This window comes from Protopterus annectens, chromosome 7.part1 (assembly GCF_019279795.1).
Source record: "Protopterus annectens isolate FY-2018-M chromosome 7.part1, PAN1.0, whole genome shotgun sequence".
Lineage (NCBI taxonomy): Eukaryota > Metazoa > Chordata > Ceratodontiformes > Protopteridae > Protopterus > Protopterus annectens.
Window position 1 is genome coordinate 51692335 of NC_056740.1, and position 15627 is coordinate 51707961.

The 15627-nt window shown below is 43.9% G+C and overlaps 1 protein-coding gene across 1 annotated transcript in view; it reads left to right on the top strand.

Annotated features, from left to right (window-relative positions):
- The window catches only part of MCM2 (minichromosome maintenance complex component 2), a 340582-nt gene that overhangs the window by 228731 nt on the left and 96224 nt on the right, over nucleotides 1–15627 (top strand). Inside the window, exon 10 of the mRNA XM_044078541.1 lies at nucleotides 335–585. Coding sequence (XP_043934476.1) covers nucleotides 335–585 — 251 coding nt within the window. The remainder of the gene's footprint in view (nucleotides 1–334; nucleotides 586–15627) is intronic.

The following is a 15627-nucleotide window of genomic DNA, read 5'->3' on the forward strand; positions in this document are numbered from 1 at the left end:
GTGTATATCATGAAGGTTTAACAAGCGTCTTAGTCCTGTGCCAGCTGTGGTATGTTCGACATTGACATTTTGAATATAAGTGACTTAGATCTTTTCAAACAGTTTTTGTAGTTTAATGGGGAATACATTATTCTGTCAAGCTAATATAAAATAACCAGATTGTAGCATGTTTGTGTAGTAGTAGGATCAACAGCCTTATTTTAAGATGGTTAGCCACAGCAAGTCATGAATTCATTTTTCATTTCTGAATCAGCTAATCTTGTATGTTTTTTGATTGTTCGGTTTTTGAAACTCTTAATTGTGATTTTTTTGTGATGCCTTCCTTTTGCTTTAGGTGGCAAACACAAAGTCCGTGGAGACATTAATGTTCTGCTGTGTGGAGACCCAGGTACAGCTAAATCACAGTTCTTGAAATATGTGGAGAAGGTATCCAGTCGGGCAGTCTTCACTACTGGCCAAGGAGCATCTGCTGTCGGTTTAACTGCGTATGTTTCAAGGAACCCAGTCAGCAAAGAGTGGACATTGGAGGCTGGGGCTTTAGTGCTTGCAGATAGAGGTGTATGTCTGATTGATGAGTTTGACAAGGTAAACAGGCCTTATTTACTATGTTTTGTTACTGTACACTGCATTCGTTTTAAGAAGTAGAGATGGTTACAGGATGAATTTGAAAACGTTAGGAAATGCATCCTTAAGTGTTGAGTTGGGTGGCACAGCAGGTAGCATTGCTTTTCACAGCAAGAGGCACTCCAGTTTGATTTTCATCTATGGTACCTTCTGTGCTGAATCTACATGTCCTTGTGTGCCTAAGTTTTTTCTGTGCTGAATCTACATGTCCTTGTGTTCCTGGGTTTTTCTGGGTCCCTGCTTTCCTCCAACATTACCAAGACATGTAAGGTGGATTGGTGACTCTGAATTGCACATAGCTGTGTGTGTGTGTGTGTGGTGGCAGTCTGTGGAGTCATTTTCAGTCGTACAAGACTTGTAAAAGATTGAGTGAGTCTTAATTGTGATATTATTGAAAATAAAATGAGATGTGAATGGTGGTTGACCAGGAGGGTAAGCAACACCCTGATTTGTAATCAAGAAGCCTGTCTAATTTTAGCTGACTCATCCAGGCTGTTTTCTGTTTTCCTGATTTAGTTTTTTTATGGTTTAACACTTGTATAAACCTTCAAAAGTGTAATAGAAATGCTAATCATAAAATTTACTAGTTACCTATTCCAGTTAATCTGTTCACTCCACTCTTTTCCTTCAAATTGGTTTTTGCATGCTGCACATGTGGGTCTCATCAACTCATTTTCCTGAATATGAACATCAGAGTTGTTTCCTCAAGTAGTTTTACCACTTTTGTAATAGTGTATTGTAATGGTTATTTCACCTCATTGCAGAAGTAGCATATTCACTTAAGGCAAGAATGGTAGATTTCCTTCCATATCACTTTTGTAGTATTCACTAAAGGGATCCCCTACCAAGGGTAGCCCAGCAATCTGGTCAGTATACCAAAGCCTTAGGATTTTAAGGATGTTGTACATCACACGTATGCTCCATAAAGGTGACTTTTTATATACCTCCGAAGTTTTTTTGCTGCCAGTCTGAACACTCATTGATGGTCGGTCTGAATGCTCCATTTGTACTGCTTAACAAGCTATTTTCATATGTGCCCCACTGGGGTGTTAATTTTTTTTTTGTTTTCCTCTTCCTTTTGATTTGCAAGTTTACATATCCAGAAAGGGAAAATGTCAGTGTGGTAGACAGATTCCCCATAAGGACCATCACAAGCAGTGTCATTTTTGCTTGGCTGCTTCTCATGATTTGCTTGGCTGCTTCTCATGATTATACTACATGCTTGATTTGTTTGTCTCAAATCCTTCACAGGCTGCTCTCCTCTGTCTACCTGCTGAACTAATGTCTTGAGTTGTTGGCACAGGGTGCTATGATGGAATCATCCCTGCCAAAAAGATGATCAAATAAGTTAGGTTGGATTTGGCTGTTGAACTGTCTGCCCAAGATGTATTTCTCGAGGCTGGTGCCATGATTTGCATTGGAGGCCGGCATGTATTCCTGCATATCCTCAGAGGCTCTGTAGATGTACTTTGCAGATGTTGAGGGGGAGCCTTGGCTCCTTGTTTGTGAGGAGATTCCCACTACATTGAGTGTCGGCAAGGGTCTGAACCTCTTAAGGTCTTTAGGGCTGATGTGCTTAGTTTTCTGCTTCAGAGGGACATCTTCCCTCCCCCAAAAGATTCCCAACATGAATAGCAGGATTTTACGCAGGTTTTTTAATGCACTCATGACTTTGAAGCCTTCCCAGAAAGTTTGCTCCTGCTCCACCTTGGTCATCTGCTCCACTTGAGGCCGAGGGAGCAGGACTCTTCTGAAGAAGACTTTGACTCTAGGGAAAAGTCCTTGGTATACTTAGATTCCTTCTCTACTGGACTTTGGTTCTGAGCAGGAAGATTCCATTAGCCTAGAGCCTCCATTTGAGGAACTCTGTCTTGGGGGATACTGTCTCATATGATGGAATTCTTTAAATGGAATTGTTCACTGGTTTCTAACCTACAGAAAAGGTATTATGAACTCCTCCAGATGGAGTCTGATAAGCCCTCTGCTGTTCCTCCAGTCCTGGCAGCCCTGTTGGACACTTTCAGCTGCTTCTCAGACTCCTGAGTCCCAAAAAGCCTGATCGGTTTTATAAGGTGCCTGATGAATGTAACTTTCTTTACTAATGTCACTCTGCTTACCCCTCAGTCTGTACTGACAAACTTTAAGTTTTTGCTTTCTACTAAATTGCTTCCTTCTGGAAAGGACAGTAGGGCCATGAAACGACTGGGCAAAAAGGTGTATACTGCTGCTACCTTGGCCTTTTGGGCTATTAATTCAGACCAATGTAATCTGGTATGTCTCGTCTCTTCTTTCTCAGGCTTCTGAGGTAGTCTCTGACCTTCCTGACACTGAGGGGAACATTTCGGCCTCTTTGGGCTGCTCTTCCCAACTGGCTCACCATGCTATTAAATGTAGTTATGATGCAGCTGAATCTTCTAAAGCTGCTGTATTTGGCTATGGTGAGGCGTTACTCTTGGCTTCACCTTCAGCCTTTGCCTGATGTATTAATAAGTTGTATGATGCTTCCCCAGATAATAAAAATCTCTCTGGTTCTGCAGCTGCTGAACTTAAGTCCCCTATAAGACCAGGACAAAGCCTTGCAAGAATTAAAGCATACTTTTGTTTCACCTATTCCTAAATTTCAGAGGAATTATCCCTCTAAGTAGATGGTCTCGCCCTCCTCTCAAAGGTAAGAAAGGTTCTAGATGAGTTCCTCCTGCTAAGTCTACTCAGAACCCTTACTGTTCAGAAACTACCTTTTCCAGATAAGTCTAGTTTTGTCAGATAACCCACTTCCCTCCTTTCTAAGTCAGGTCCCTTTATTTCTCTTTTGCCTGTCCCTTCCCCATTGGTAAAGGATTACTGAAGATTCTTGGGTTCTGCCAATCTGTCAGGGATACTTCATGGTGTGGAAGTTCATTCCTCCTTTTCTAGGCATTCCCCAACCATTGGGAACAGCTGCTTTTCTTTCCTTTTTTTTTTTTTTTCCAGATGGTCTTCAGGGCCTATCCAAGCAGTTTCCATTCCCCAGGAGGGGAAGGGGTTTTATACCAGACCATTCCTATGCTTGCTTCCGTGGCACCACCCAAGGCTCTTACTCTTGTAACTGCCCTTTTTCAATCACTTCATCCTCAGGTCTCAGTTACAGCCAGAGAGTTTCTAAAGAGACTGATTCATGGCTTCCACCATTCCTGTGCTACCTCTAGCCAGACTCCATAGGAGGAAGCTACTGTGGTTCCTCAAATCAGTGTGGTTCCAACACTGTCATTCTCTGGTCTTTCTAGGCCCACTTCCATGTCTCAAGCTAGAGCTTCAGTGGTGGATTCATATGCTGACTCTCAATCTAGGGCTTCCTTTTCAGCCTCCAGTCCCCCCTCAGGATCTTTTTTCAGATTCCTCAGACACAGGGTGGGGTGCGTCTTTCTGCCCTCTCAAGAGTCAGGGTCTTTAACCCATTCATTGAGGGGCAGACCATGCCAACATCAAGGAGATGATGGCTCTGCTTACTCTTCATGCTTTTCGTACTATCTGCGGGGGCCTCTCAAAATATTTACAGACAATACCACAGTGATGTGGTGCACAAGCAAGGGGTGACATGGTCCTATGTTCTGTGCAAATCAGCTCTTCAAGTTAGGGATTTGGCTGTCCAACATCGGGTGACTCTTATGCTGTTTATATTCCTTCAGAACAAAATACTGTGGCAGACTCTCTGAGCAGGTCCATAATAAAGGCTCATGAGAGAATGCTTCACAGAGCTTTGTTTTTGGACATTGGCTACCAGTGGAGTACTCCTAGGGTAGATCTTTTTGCTTACCCTGTGAACAGACAACTTCCTCTTTTGTACCAGCGTCCCAAGTCCTCTAGGATGGAAGGTGGATGCCCTGTCTTTCTTTGAAAGGGAATGTTTCTCTACACCTCGTCTCCCCTTCCTTTCATTCTAAGGTTTCTGCTTAAGACAGAGCTGGACTCCCCCAAAATCTTGCTGTTGACATGTTCATGTTTCACTGTTGCAGTCATTACATTTGGGTTATCTGCTTGCAGGTAGCCCTCAGTCGGCCTGATTAAAAAAGTCTTTGGTCCTGCGTCGGTTGCGGTCTCCTTCAGTGACGTCAGGTCGTCAGGGGTATAAAACATGCAGCCGACGTCATTACATCAGTCTTTCTTGCCGTGTAGTTCCCGAAGCAGAAGCAGTTCGCAAGTGCCATTCGGCCGACTCCTGAAATTTTCGTTTTTGAGTTTCAGAACCAAAGTTTTCAACTAAAAGCAAAGTACCCCGTTGGGGAAACTTTTTCTTGCTCGAAACCGATGTCAGTAAAAGTAAATTGCATTTCTTGTGGAAAGCAAATACCGCAAAGATTTTCATTCATACTGTATTCCTTGCCTAGACCCTGACCACGACGTACCTTGCTGTTGGGTTTGTGCCTTATTTAAAACACAAACTATCCGTCTGTATATTTGCGCTTCTAAATTTTTTGGTGCTCGGTTCAATTATCCTGATATGTCTTCGGTAAGCCATCTGACTACTGACATTCCGAAGAAACGCAAAGATAGACAGGCCGCCCAGTTCACTGGTACTCTGGTGCTTTTGCAGCCCCTGATACCCACTACTTCAGATTTACAGGCCTCTACTGAGACCCATTCGCAGTCAGGTATGCCACGAGATGCTTCAACTGTGGAACCTGTGGATGTCTCTACCTTGGATGGGTCCGTAGCCGCTTTTCAGGCACCGGCTTCTGAGAGTGTATTCAGGCCTACTGACTTGCATATTAAACCGGCACCATCTTCTTCTTCAAGGCCTAAAACTGGAACCATGCATGGTCAGGCCTCAGTGCCTAAAGAACAAATGATAAGAATGACTGAAGACCTTGTTACTTTAATCAGGAGAAGCCAACCTTTTCCCCCTCTAAGAGACCTAGGACTGAGTTTGGTTATGGTACTTCTGACCAGGATCCTGAAATTTCTGTTTCCTCTGACCAGGATTTACCCTTATCTACCTATGAGGATTCTGATACTGAGGACTCCATTCTCTCTGCTTCCTCCCTAGAGGATTGCTCTTTTGGTGAAACCTTGCATACTCTCAGGGAGCTTTTTCATTGGGAAAGTCAGGATTTCCCTGATTCTATAAAGAGGCTTAGGGATTTCTTGCTCCTGCCCCAGCACAGGCCTTTAGCTATACCTCCTGTACCGGACATTGATGATGCTTTTTCAGAATCTAGCATGGCCCCTGACTCTTTACCTCCTGCTTCCAGAACACCTGATAGATATTACAAGGTTCCTGACTCTCAAGTTAATTTTCAAAAATCCTACTGCGGATCCTGAAACAATTTCACAGGGACCCAAGGGCATTAAAGCTACTACTGCCAAAAATCCTACCCCCTCTGATAGACTCCAGGGTGCTGGATAGATGGGGTAAGAAGGTATACACTAATGCAACGTTGGCCATTAGGATCTTGAATTGCCAGTTTCATATGTGCATATTATTGGATTGCTTAAACAGAAAATGATGTTGACTCCTGATTGTGCTGAAAATAAGGATTTACAGGATTTTATGCATTCTGCTGAACAAGTTGGTAAACATACATTGCAGTGTGGTTTTGATTCACTAGAGGCATCTTGCAGGGCTGTGGTAACAGAGTCTGTACTTAGAAGGCATGCTTGGCTTAAGGAGCAATCCTTGCCAGATCAAGTTAAAGCAAAATTACTTGATGCTCCCTTAAATCAGGGCCACCTGTTTGGCAACAAGGCAGAAGAAGTTCTTAAAAAGATGGAAGAAAAAGCTAAATCTATGCAAACTGTTAAAGACTTTTTCAAAGTACAAACCTCCAAGATTTAGTAGGCATTGGCCTTCTAAGAATTGGTCCTTTTCTGCCTCTTCCAAACCTTCAGTCCAAACCCAGAGTCAGCGTCCCAGGGGACACACAGGACTAAGCAGTGGGGGATGCCTCCACTTCCAAATTTGGGAGTAATAACTCCCCCCTATGGTAAACTGTATCAATGACTTCTTTTTAAAACTTCCAAGCACTTCCCAACTTAACTGCCCCTTTGGGGGGAAAGATTGCACTTCATGCTAAGAACTGGGGACTCATTACCCAGGACAAATGGGTTTTAAATAGTGTCCCAAGGATACAGATTTCACTTCCACACATCACCAACTCCAAGTGGTTTGCCGGATCTACCTCCAAAACAGTGGGCAGAGACCCAAAAGCAAGTACTCTCTCTCATAAGCATAGGGGTTATTCATTTGGTACCAGAAGAGAAAAAGGGACAAGGTTTCTACTCAAGATTTGTCCTGGTACCCAGAAAAGACCATTCATGGTGTCCTATCCTGGACCTGCCTACTCTAAACACCTTTTTGGTGATTCCAAAATTCAAGATGCTGACTCTTCACCACTTGCTTCCTATGCTAAGCAAAGATGCCTGGTCGGCAACACTAAATTTAAAGGAAGCATACCTGCACATCCCAATCAGGGAGTCTTGCAGAAGATACCTATGCTTCAAAACAGGCTACACGCACTATCAGTTCTCTGCACTGCCCTTTGGCTTATCTACCGGGCCCAGGGTATTCACAAAGTGCCTAGCTCCAGTCATTGCATTTTGCAGGCAAAGAAATACTCAAATATACCAATACCTGGACGATTGTCTAATTCAGGCAGAAAACCAGGACATACCTTTGAATCATCTGGCTTTTGTACAGAGGGTGCTAACTTGTCTGGGGTACACCATAAATGAAAAGAAATCACGCCTGGTACCCTGTCAAATTATATTCCTGGGAGCAAGCTTGAATACAATTTCCCAGATTGCTTTCCTCACACCAGAGATACAAATTCACTTGACAGCCTACTTCAAGTGGTCACAAAAACCCTGCTATCTGTAAGGCAAATGCTCCAAGCCTTGGGGTTCATGGCCACCTGCATACTTCTAATTCCATATGCAAGACTGCATATGAGGAAACTACAGTGGTATCTAAAAAGCCTATGGTGTCAACTTTCTCAGCCTCTAGAAGCAGTGATTCCCATCATTCCTTGCCTATGCCTAGAGTTCCATTGGTGGGCAGGGGCCTGCCACCAAAACAAGGGACTACCATTCACACTTCCCCCTGCTGCCCAAACCCTAACAGATGCATCAGACTATGCATGGGGGGGACACATGGCAGGGAAGTGCATTCAGGGCAAATGGAACCCAATTCAAATGCACCTTCACATCAATCATAAAGAAATGTTAGCTGTACAAGAATGCTCTGACAGCCTTCAAGGACCACATTCTTCCAGGACAATTAATGGTAAATGGACAACACTGTTATGTGGTACATAAACAAGCAGGGGGGGGTACACATTTTTACCCCCTCTGCAGACTAGCCATGGCATTGTGAAACGCAGCCTTGAGCTGCCAAGTACATCTACAAGCTCAATTCCTGCCAGGAAAACTAAATACACTGGCAGATGGACTAAGCAGAACCCTCATGGACCCGCACGAGTGGAAACTGGAACCAGGGATTTTCAACATGTTGACAAATAAATGGGGAAGACCATATTTAGACCGGTTTGCCTCCCCCCAGAACTATAAATTGGAAATATTTTGTGCAAGGACTCCCCACAGATAAGCTTGGAAGGTGGATGCTCTGTCCGTCAGCTGGAAAAACCTATCAGTTTATGCCTTTCCTCATCTGCCTCTGCTTTCCAAAGTACTGTTAAAGATCAAACAAGACAAGCCAAGGATGATTTTGATTGCACCAGCCTGGCCATGCCAACACTGGTACCCCCTCCTGTGCAGTGTCACTGTTGGCCCCATGGCACCTGCCTCAGACTCCTATCCTGCTGTCTCAGCAGGAGAACCAGATCTTGCACCCTCAGCTTCAAACACTGAACCTAGCAGCCTGGCTAATTACCTAAGCTCTCCTTTACCATCCCTCAGTAAACCAGTGATGGATGTCATTTTACAGGCAAGGAGGCCTAGTACTAGAAAATGTTATACTGAAAAATGGAAAAGATTCTGTGCCTGGAACCAGTCTCAAGGGATGAGCACAGCAGTGCCCAATTTACCTCAGATTTTACAATACTTAACTGAGATGCTTCACAAGGGCCTGTCTTTTTCCTCAATAGAAATTCACGCCTCACCCATTTCAGTTCATTTTAACACAGAAGCTCCCGTCTTCTCTCTTCCACTGCCCAAGCAGTTCCTCACAGGGGTCAAAAATTAAAGACCACCCAGGAGAGCTCCAACTCCAGCCTGGGACCTTAACTTTGTATTGAAGAAACTCACCCTTCCTCATTTCAAGCCAGCTGCCTACTGCAAATTTAAAATTCCTTTCTTGGAAAACAACTTCCCTTTTAGCCATCACTTCAGCAAGAAGGGTATCTGAATTACAGGCCCTTATGGCAGTGGAGCTTTTCATCATCTTTCATGTGGACAGGGTGTCCCTCAGGTCCAATCCCTCTTAAATGCCAAAGTATGGCCTTTAATCAGTCCATTCATTTGCCAACCTTCTTTCCTAATCCACAGAACAAAGGGAAATGGATACTGCACTCCTTAGATGTGCACAGACAACTTAGATTTTACTTGGACAGGTCTAAACCTCAAAGGATATCTGAAAAACTGCTGGTGGCATTTGCTGCAGGGACAGAGGGGAAGGCTATTTCAAAGCGAACTATCTCCAAATGGATAGGCCATTGCATTCACTTCTGCTATAAGCACCATGGAAAACCTATCCCACTGGGGATCAGATCCCACGCAACCAGGGCTGTATCTACCTCTACAGCCTTTCTCAGAGACGTACCCACCAGGGACATCCTAGAAGCTGCTACCTGGAGTTCTGTACATACTTTCACCAATTTTCTCTAAATCCACAGCTGGCTTTGCCACTGCAGTTTTGCAGGGCCTTATAGCTGGTCCTAATGCTATCTAAATTCCTCCTCCCATCCTTAGCTTTGGGAATCTACCCAAATGTAATGACTGCAACAGTGAAACATGAACATAGTACAGTTGTGTACACTTACTATAAATGTAGATGTTGGAATGTATTCACTGTTGCAGTCCTGGTTACCCTCCCTCCAGTCCCCTGACTTCATTTGGCTATACCTCTTCTCTCCTTTTTCAATGATTAAAAGCTTTTTGGTGTATTTGCTTTTTTGTTGGAGGTATAACCTTGTATATTTATAGATTTAATTGCTTCCCATTAAGGGGGCACCTGACATCTGGGGCAAGACAAACTGATGTAATGTCGGCTGCATGTTTTATACCCCCAACGACCTGACGTCACAGAAGAGACCGCAACCGACGCAGGTCCCAGAACTTTGTTAATCAGGCCGACTGAGGGCTACCTGCAAGCAGATAACCCAAATGTAATGACTCCAACAGTGAATACAAACATCTACATTTATGGTAAGTGTACACAACTGTACTTTTAGCCCAGACAGCATAGGTTCTGTTTTATGCACGTAGCTAAGGGTAATCGCCACAAGTTACCTCACAGGGTGGACCTACTTAGAAAGACAAGAGGCCTCTTATCCAGCCTCACTTGCCCATTCTTCAATTGACCATGTGGGTGATGGGTTTTGATCCCTTTTAGGCACCTTTATGAAGACATAGTTTGGGTCCTGCAGGAGGGCAGGAAACCCACTACTAGGAAATTCTAGGTGCCCAAATAGAAGAGATTGTCTGTCTGCTTTGTAATTAGGATCAACTTTCTGTGGAAATTCCTCTGGTTCTCATTTGTGTGAATTGTTCTATGCTGGGTTAACATACTCTGCAGGTGTTCTTCATGTTTCACTGTTGCAGTCTTGGGTAATCTGCTGGCAGGTTGCCCTCAGTCTGTCTGAATTCCAAAGTCTTGGGTCCTGCTTCTGTTGTGGTCTTTCTTCCATGACGTCAGGTCGTCAGGGGTATAAAACATGCAGCCGAAGTAATTTTCTTTAGTTTTGCCGCGCGGTGCCCGAAGCACATTTTGCAAGTGCTGGTCGGCCGACTACTGAAATATTCAATTTTGAGTTTCAGAATCGAAGTCTTCACTAAAGCGAAGTACCTCGTTCGGGAAACTTTTTTTCTTGCTTTTTACCGATGTCAGAAAAAGTTAATTGTATTACTTGAGGGAAGCAAATACCTCATAAGGATTTCCATTTATACTGTATTCCTTGCCTAGGCCCTGATCACAACGTGTCTGGATGTCGGTTTTGTGCTAGATTTAACCAACGCACTATTAAGCGTCTGTATATTTTTACATCTAAGTATTTTGGAAACTGATTTAACTACCCAGAAATGTCGTCGGATAGCAATCAGACTACCGGAGTACATAAAAAAATGCAAAGAAAAGGACAGAGAAAGGCAGTAGAGATCCAAAACAGACGACAAAGCTTCTCCTAAGCCAGTCACTGGTTCGACGGTACTCAGTGAGATGCTTTTGCAGCCCCTGATACCTGCTACCTTCAAGTCGCAGGCCTCTACCAACTCCCATGTGGAGTCTGGCTTGCCGCAAGATACTCAAGGTATTGGACCGATGGATGTATCTCCCTCTGATGCGTCTGGAGCCGCTGAGCAGGCACCGGCTTCTGAAGGTGTATTCAGACCTCAACATTTGTATATCATACAGACAGCTGCAAAACCAAAGACAAAAGAAACTTCTAAAACTAAAAAATGATGCATGAGCCACATGCACAGGCCTCTATGCCTAAAAAAAGTCATCAAAATGGCTGAAGACCTTATTACCTTGATCAGGGGTACCCACCCATCCCCCTCCAGATAAGAGGCCTAGGCAAGACACTGATTATGACTCTTCAGATCAGGTTTCCATTTCTTCTGATTCCTCTTCTGATCAGGAATTATCTATACCTCCCTATGAGGATTCTGATGCTGAGGAGTCTATTCCATCTCCTCCTGAGGATTATTCATTTGAAGAAACCTTGCATATTTTGAGGGAGCATTTCCACTGGGAGAGTCAAGACTTCTCAGAATCAAAAGAGGCTCAGGGATTTCTTTCTCCCTCTGCACAAGCCTTTAGCCATTCCCCCTGTTTTAGACATTGTGGATGATGTGTTTTCGGAGTCGAGCTTGACCCCTGACTCCTTACCTCCGGCTCCCAGTAAGCCTGACAAGATATCACAGGGTCCCTGACTCGCATACATTTTATTTAGAAACCCTGCTGCTGATCCTGGAACTATTTCACAGGGTCCAAAGGGAGTCAAGGCCTCAACAGCTAAAATCCTCCTCTGACAGATTCAAGGGCACTAGGCAGATGGGGAAAAAGGTTTATACATCTTCAACCTTGGCAATCAGGGCCTTAAACTGTCAATTTCATATGTTTAAGTACCAGCAACATGTTATGGGATTGCTGAAACAGAAAATGATGATTTCAGAATGTGCAGAAAATAAAGAATTGCAGGAATTATTGCATGCAGCTGAACAAGTTGGAAAGCATACTTTGCAATGTGGTTTTGATTCCTTAGAGGCCTCCTGCAGGGCCACAGTTACTGGATCTGTGATTAGGAGGCATGCCTGGTTAAAGGAACAAAATTTGCCTGATCATGTTAAAGCTAAATTACTAGATGCACCTGTACAGCATGATTCTCTGTTTGGTATTAAGGCAGAAGAGGTTTTAAAGAAAATGGAAGACAAAGCTAAGTCTATGCAAACTGTTAAAGACTTCTTACAAGTGCAGCCACCACGATTCAGTAGACACTGGCCTATGAAAAATTGGTCCTTTCCTGTGTCAGACAGAGCTCAAAGGGGCAAATCCAGACGCCTTAAGGGTTCCAGATACCAGGCGCAAGATTCATACAGGTCAAAGCAATGGGGAGCTTCCACCTCCAAATCTGGAGGAGATAAAGCACAAACCTACAGAAAGCAATCCCGATGACTTCCTTCTGCCTACAACAAGCACTTATCTTTTGGCAGCATCCATAGGGGGAAAATTGGCAGTTTTTGCTCAAAATTGGCAATTAACCCAGGGCAAGTGGGTACTAAACATCGTATCACAGGGATACAGATTCCATTTCCACACTCTGCCAATGGCAAATGGTTGGCCAGATCTGCCAAAAAATCAATGGGCAGAGGCACAAACAGGTTACGTCCCTCATGGATATGGGGGCCATTCAGACAGTACCAGAACAGGAGAAAGGACAAGGTTTTTACTCAAGAATGTTTTTGGTACCCAGAAAGGACAAGGCCTGGCAACCAATACTGGATCTATCGATTTTGAACCCATACCTGGACATTCCAAAATTCAAAATGCTGACACTGCATCAGCTTCTGCCCATGCTGGGCAAGAATGCTTGGCTGGTGACTTTAGACCTAAAAGAGGCATACCTGCATGCCCCAATAAGACAATCGTGCAGAAGATACCTCAGATTCAAGGCTGGATTACTGCATTACCAATTCTCTGCACTGCCCTTTGGCTTATCTACTGCGCCCAGGGCCTTTACAAAGTGCCTGGCACCAGTAATTGCATTTTGCAGACAAAGTAGTATACAAATATATCTTTACTTGGACAACTGTCTCATTCAAGCAGAGAACAAGGACACTCTTCTTCGACACCTGGCCTTTGTGAAAAGGCTTCTCACATGCCTAGGGTACACAATAAACGAAAAGAAATCACAACCGGTACCCTCTCAAAAGATAACATTCCTGGGTGCAAGCTTGTATACAACTGCCCAGATGGCTTACTTCACACCAGACAAGCAAAGGCAACTGACTACTTACTTCAAACTGATGGCAACAAAAACCCAGTCTTCTGCAAGACAAATTCTGCAGGCTCTGGGCTACATGGCATCCTGCATCCTGCTGATTCCATATGCAAAACTGCATATGAGGAAACTTAAGTGGTACCTAAAAAGTTTATGGAGTCAACATTCACACAGTCTGGAAACAATGATTCCTCTCATTTCCTGCCTGCAATAGGAGTTTCTATGGTGGGCAAAGGCATGTCACCAAAACATGGGGTGGCCCTTCACTCTACCCTCTGCCAGCCAAACCTTAACAGATGCATCAGATTATACCTGGGGGGCCCACATGGCAGGAAGATGCATTCAGGTGTTATGGACACCAAAACAAATGTATCTACACATCAACCAGAAAGAGATGCTAGCTGTTCAAAATGCCCTAACAGCCTTCAAGGGCTTACTTCATCCAGGACAACTACTGATGAAGATTGACAACACCACAGTCATGGTATATAAACAAGCAAGGGGGCACACACTCGTACCCCCTTTGCAGATTAGCCATGGCACTGTGGGACACAGCTTTGACCCACCAAATAAATCTTCAAGCTCAATTCCTGCCAGAAAAACAAAACACTGGCAGATGATTTAAGCAGAAACCTTATGGATCCTCCTGAGTGGAAACTAAATCCACAAGTCTTCAGCATGATAACAGAGAAATGGGGGAGACCAAACATAGATCCATTTGCCTCTCCTCAAAATTATCAATTGAAAAGATTCTGCACAAGGACTTGTCACAGACAAGCATGGAAAGTGGACGCCCTATCCTTCAGTTGGAAAAACCCATCAGTTTACTCCTTTCCTCATCTGCCTCTTCTACCCAAGGTCCTCCTAAAAGTCAGATAAGAGAAGCCAAAGATGATATTAATTGCCCCGGACTGGCCCCGACAATACTGGTACCCAGTCCTAAGGAACTTGTCTCAGTACCCAGCTTGGACTTTACCTCAGAGATCACAACTACTGTCCCAGCAAAATAATCAGATCCTGCACAATCAACTACAGACTCTGAACCTGGCAGCATGGCTAATCATGTAGTCATACAAACAACACCTCAATAAAGCTGTGATGGATGTCATTTTGGAAGCCAGAAGGCCTAGTACTAGAAAATCTTATGCTGACAAGTGGAAGAGATTCTGTGCTTGGAATCAAACAAAAGGAACTGATACAGCAGAACCAAATATTTCTCAGATATTACAATACTTAACTGAGATGCATGACAAAGGCATATCTTTCTCATCAATCAAAATCCATGCCTCTGCCATTTCGGCTCATTACAATGCAGAGCCACCAATCTTTTCTCATCCTTTACTAAAGCAGTATCTTAGAGGAGCCAAAAATTTAAGGCTTCCTAGAAGATCACCATTACTGCATGGGACCTCAATTTTGTGTTGGAAAAGCTCACCCTGCCTCCATTTGAACCAGCTGCTACCACTGATCTAAAGTTCTTATGGAAAACAGCTCTGCTACTAGCAGTTAGTTCAGCAGGAGAGTTTCAGAGCTACAGGCCCTCATGGCTGTAGAGCCTTTTATCATATTTTACCCAGACAGGGTGTCTGAGGACAAATCCTACTTTTATGCCTAAAGTGGTTTCCAGTATGGCGCTTAACCAAACAATTCATCTGCCAACTTTTTATCCAAATCCGCAGAAGGATTCTTTGGACGTACACAGACAGCTAAGATTCTACTTGAGCAGGACTAAAGCTCTAAGAAATACTGAGCAATTACTAGTGTCATATGCTGCAGGATCAGAAGGAAAGGCTATTTCAAAGCAAACAATTTCAAAGTGGATAAGCCACTGCATCCGTTTCTGCTACTTACACCATGGTAAACCTGTGCCCAAGGGCTTTAGGTCTCATTCCACCAGAGCTGCAGCTACTTCAGCAGCCTTTCTCAGAGGAGTACCAACCGAAGACATGGCTGCTACTTGGAATTCTGTTCACACCTTTACAAGGCATTACCATTTGCCTCTCTACTCTACTCTAAGTCCAGGGCAGGCTTTGCCACTGCAGTGCTGCAGGGCCTTTTAGCAGCACCTAATGCTGTTTAGCTCCAGCCTCCCAACCATAGCTTTGGGATTCTACCCAAATGTAATGACTGCAACACTGAAACACGAACATAGTACAGTTGTGTACACTTACCATAAATGTAGATGTTCGAGTGTATACACTGTTGCAGTCCACGTTACCCTCCCGCCATCCCCCTGTCATTCTGAAGTTTCTTTCCTTCTCTATCTTCTACAACCTATGTGGTTTATTTGCTTGTAAATGAAGGTAAAGTTTATACTGATGCATGTCTATATACATGTACATAATTTTACTAC